The following is a 4505-nucleotide window of genomic DNA, read 5'->3' as shown; positions in this document are numbered from 1 at the left end:
TGATTTCATATAAACTTATACGGTTTTTTTTGTTGTGGTTTTACAGTGGTGCTTCATGTTGTAGATTAAGGATTCGGATTCTGATTTCACGATGATCAGTGTAATGAATTCCGTGAACACTTCCATTAATGAAGTCGGCAAATGCTTGGATTCTCAGTTATGGCACGCATGTGCTGGTGGTATGGTACAATTGCCGCCATTAAACTCCAAGGTATTCTACTTGCCTCAAGGCCACGCCGAACATGCTGCATCAGGAAACGTGAATTTTGGGGATTTCTCTCCAATCCCACCTTACATTCTGTGTCAAGTTTCCAAAGTGACGTTCATGGCAGATCCCGACACCGATGAGGTTTATGCTAAAATCGGTCTTCTCCCCTTGTTGAAACATAAATATTAGATGCTGGAAATGGATTGAATACGGATGGACTTGAAAAAATGTGCCTACGCGTTTCACCAATCTATAGATATAACAAGACGTATGTATATACCGTTACGCGAAATGAATTGAAAACCTAAATTAGTTTGGGGATACGAGAACTGGATGCTCAAAAGCTTGATAATTGCTTCGACCTACAGTGTCAACAAGATGATCAGCAAAGCAAAGCAGCTATCTGATGTTTCGAGAGATAAGGTAGGGTTTTTATTAATCTGGTAGCTCTGCTCCACCATTATTGTCTGGATTTCTTGATTTTTTTGGAGGAGATGATGGATTACCCGAAACATTTGTTGTATTTTCTAGAATGTTGTCCATTGATATGATATGAATTAGGGCAGATTAACAAAATTGGGTTTTTTTTATAAGGTTAGTGGGTAAAGCTTTTGATTTCTTCCATGGATTGTAGTTTTGGAAATGCACACACATTTGCTTTCAATGGAAACTGGGAAGAAGAAGAAGAAGAAGAAGAAGAAGAAGAAGAAGAAGAAGAAGAAGAAGAAGAAGAAGAAGAAGAAGAAGAAGAAGAAGAGAGAGAGAGAGAGAGAGAGAGAGAGAGAGAGAGAGAGAGAGAGAGAGAGAGAGAGAGCCCATATTAAATTATATTTATTTATTATTTATTTTTAAAAAAGGAATACAAAACCTCATAAATGGTCCCTGATAAGTGAAATGACAAAAATGCCCCTGATTTAACGGCTAAATGGTACGGAGTTAGCCGGAAGGACCAAATGTTAAAAGTTTTGAAACCACAGGGACGATCCATGAGGTTTTTTGAACTTAGGGACTAAACTTGATATTTGCGAAAACCACATGGACCATTTTTGAAGTTTTGTCTAAATACTATCTAGAATTAATAAAATGAAAAAACCATAAAATGACATATGAAATTAATATTAATTTAAAATAAACACAAAATTATATATGGCAAAAAGATCTTTATTTATTATGGAGAATTTTTAAATAATTATCTTTTTATGTAATTTTATATATTTCAAAAGCTTCTAGCTATTTTTGTCAAATACTCATATAACAAATAAAAACAATAACTTCTAACTACCTGCTAAACACTACCATGTGACTAACATAACAACTACATTTGCCAAACACACCAATAAGATTATATGTGATGAACTTGGCAACGAATTTGAATGGTACTATATGTATTAAGGCATGTAAGCTCATTGATGAAGATGATCCCCACTCACAACGTGGACGCTACGGGTTCACATGATACACAATTCGACTTTAAATAGGTAAACGTGGTCAACCATGGAAAATTCGAAATTGCAGTTTTCTTCATCATTCTCTTCTCGTTTTTTTTTCAAGAAGTGTCAGCATCCTTAACGCAATCTACAAACTTGTGAAGTGCATCGTAAGAAGGGCTAGCAGTGGCTCAAGTGGTGGTGGAAGATTTAACGCGGACGATGGATGAAGGAAATAGCTCTTATGAAGGATGAAGGAGCGTGGGATCCATTTACTATAGTATTTTTAATTTTATTATAAAAAATTAGTTATACAAGGTTTTAGTAAGCTAGTTAATAGCAACAATTTAGGTTAAAATTACTTCTACCATTGTTTGGTAAATATTTTTTTCAACTACTATCCCTATGTTAAAAACTCTAAATCTCAATCCCTAGTCATAAGCTAGTTAATAGCAATAATTTAGGTTAGAACGGATCATGGAACATCATCAGTTACATAAAGTACTTCATATAATTCTTTTAAATATACCCATAAATGGATATTGCATAAAACGGAAGGAGTTCCACAATCGAGATTTTTACACCATAAAGTAGTAAAACACTGAAAGGACATAAATGTAAAGAACAAGACAGCACAACAGGTGGAACTTTAAAACGCAGTGACAGCTTCACAAATCATGGTATCTCAGATGGGATAGGAAAGTCATTTGGCAGATCAGGGAACTTTGGAAATGGCAAATCCGATACTTCTGGCACTTCCAGGGAAGGTAAATGGGGCAGTTCAGGCTTAGGGATCTCAGGTAAGTTGGGCAGTTCTGGTTTGGGAAACTCAGGTAAGTCTGGCAGTTCAGGCTTTGGAATTTCAGGTAAATTAGGAAGATCAGGCAGATGTATCTCTAGAAGGTTTCTTGCCTCTGCTACAATGATGCTGCTGTTCATTGATGTAAACGTGATGAGAAGCAAGGGTATAATAAATGAAGGGTATTTAAGTGGCACCATTATAAGCTACTTCTTGATAAACCCAAGAATTGATTCCTTTGTTAAACGTATTTACAGATTTATATAAACCAGATTGGAAAGAAAGGAAGAGTTTGTTGATAAGTGGGTAGGAAAAGCTGAGGCTTGTTAGTTCAACCTCTCATCTACATATATCAGTTAACTAGATTAAGATATATATATATATATATATATATATATATATATATATATATATATATATATATATATATATATATATATATATATATATATATATATATATTCCATTTCTATTTTATACTGGTTTATATATAAACTAGCTTATAACCCGTGGGAAGTTAGCCCGATTATTGCTAATGAAGGCTGGCCCAGAAGAGAAAGAAGGAAGCCTGCTAGTTACGACTAATTGATCAATAACCACGTGAAAGAAATAAAGATCTGGTCAAAGGAAGATGTTTTTCCTTAGGAATCCACCATTGTTTACTGCTTTTATGCTTCCTTGTTTTTAGTTTCCCTTATGCACTAGTAACTCTATAAATTGTAGTTTCTCTTTTGGAAATGTATTCAGAAAATTGCTCCATATTCACTGTTTTTTTATCCTTCTCTGTTCTACTTCATGGGATATTGGCCAACTCTAACTGACTACCTGTCAATTGATGCTTTTATTTTCTTACTATGCCTTCTAAACAAGAAGCTCCAGTTGGTTAACCACCCACTCTACAAGATCAACTCCAAGCTCATGTCCACTTGTCCACCGCCACCACTAATCACCTTGATACCATTGCCAACCAACTCGCCACCCAATTAACATGACAAACCAAACTGAAGCTGTGAATAACTTAATCGCACTTCTGGTCGCCAACCATCTCAATCAGGGGACCACACGTCCACCACCACCACCACCACCACACCAACAACCCTGACCACCTAAAATCCTTGGTCCCACTTTTAACAACTCCAACCCATTAGATTGGTTATTTCAAGCAAATAACTACTTCCTATATTACAACATTGCCCCTGCTGAACGAACTGCATTATCTTTCTTCTCTTTAACTGAAGAAGCACTAAGTTGGTACAAGTACTTGGCAAATAACAACTTAGTGGGCACCTAGAAAGAATTTTTCATGCTTTGGAACTCCTATTCGACCCCCTTACCAATGCAAACCATCTAAGCTACATTATTTAAACTATAACAAAACTCCACAGTGGTGGTATACAAGAAAGGATTCGAGAAAATCAGTAATTGTGTTAGCGGGTAAGGTAGCGAATCACTTCTCAATTGCTTCTTATCACGTCTTTGTTGGTTAATCGTGATAACCAAAACATAAAACGCGGAATCTTTAGATCTTATTCTCGAATCTGATTAAAAGAAAACTTAAAGATGAAAGAACGATTAAATACATGTTTCATTATGATCTTCGGATCTGAAGTAATTTCGTGTATCGTGATCTGCCCTCATCACATGTATATATAGATGGATATATACCCTAATGTGACGGATGGAAGGGATCTTGAGGATCTTGAGTCAAACCGGAAACTCAATCCACAATGTAAGTAAATATTCTATAAATTGGTCCATCAAAAATTTATATTCTTACCATAATAACTAGATTTAATGATAACATTACATATATATGAAGTGGTCCCATATTTATCTAGAAATCTCCCACTGGACCACAAATATATATGTAACACCCAGTTTCTGGTATGTATTTAATTCCAAGTAATATTCTATTTTACCTTGGGACTCGACGAGTTGAAGGCCCATCTCGTCGAGTAGACTCAGCTTTACGTGCGGATTTTAAGTGACCTACTCGACGAGTCGGGAGACCGACTCAGCGAGTTGGAGCTGGTTGAGTGAAACACTAAATTTGAGGGTTTCCACCCTATTT

The 4505-nt window shown here is 35.8% G+C and overlaps 2 protein-coding genes across 2 annotated transcripts in view; one reads left to right on the top strand and one right to left on the bottom strand.

Moving 5' to 3' along the window:
- LOC122196155 (NAD(P)H-quinone oxidoreductase subunit H, chloroplastic) overlaps positions 1-397 on the top strand; it is a 3631-nt gene extending 3234 nt beyond the window's left edge. The window contains 1 exon segment of the mRNA XM_052767892.1: positions 65-397. Coding sequence (XP_052623852.1) covers positions 65-397 — 333 coding nt within the window.
- Positions 398-2310: 1913 nt separating this feature from the next.
- LOC111899065 (protein PELPK2) lies at positions 2311-2634 on the bottom strand. Its single transcript, XM_023894952.1, has one exon. It carries the CDS (start codon positions 2632-2634, stop codon positions 2311-2313), a length of 324 nt encoding a protein of 107 aa, XP_023750720.1.
- Between the last annotated feature and the right edge of the window lie 1871 nt (positions 2635-4505).

Source organism: Lactuca sativa, chromosome 9 (genome assembly GCF_002870075.4).
Source record: "Lactuca sativa cultivar Salinas chromosome 9, Lsat_Salinas_v11, whole genome shotgun sequence".
In the NCBI taxonomy this organism is placed as follows: Eukaryota; Viridiplantae; Streptophyta; class Magnoliopsida; order Asterales; family Asteraceae; genus Lactuca; species Lactuca sativa.
Note: the sequence above shows the minus strand (reverse complement) of the source record. Positions and strands in the feature narration are given on the sequence as shown.

Coding starts and splice junctions, on each gene's coding strand:
- LOC111899065 (XM_023894952.1), bottom strand. CDS start 2,634: ATGGTGCCACTTAAATACCCTTCATTTATTATACCCTTGCTTCTCATC.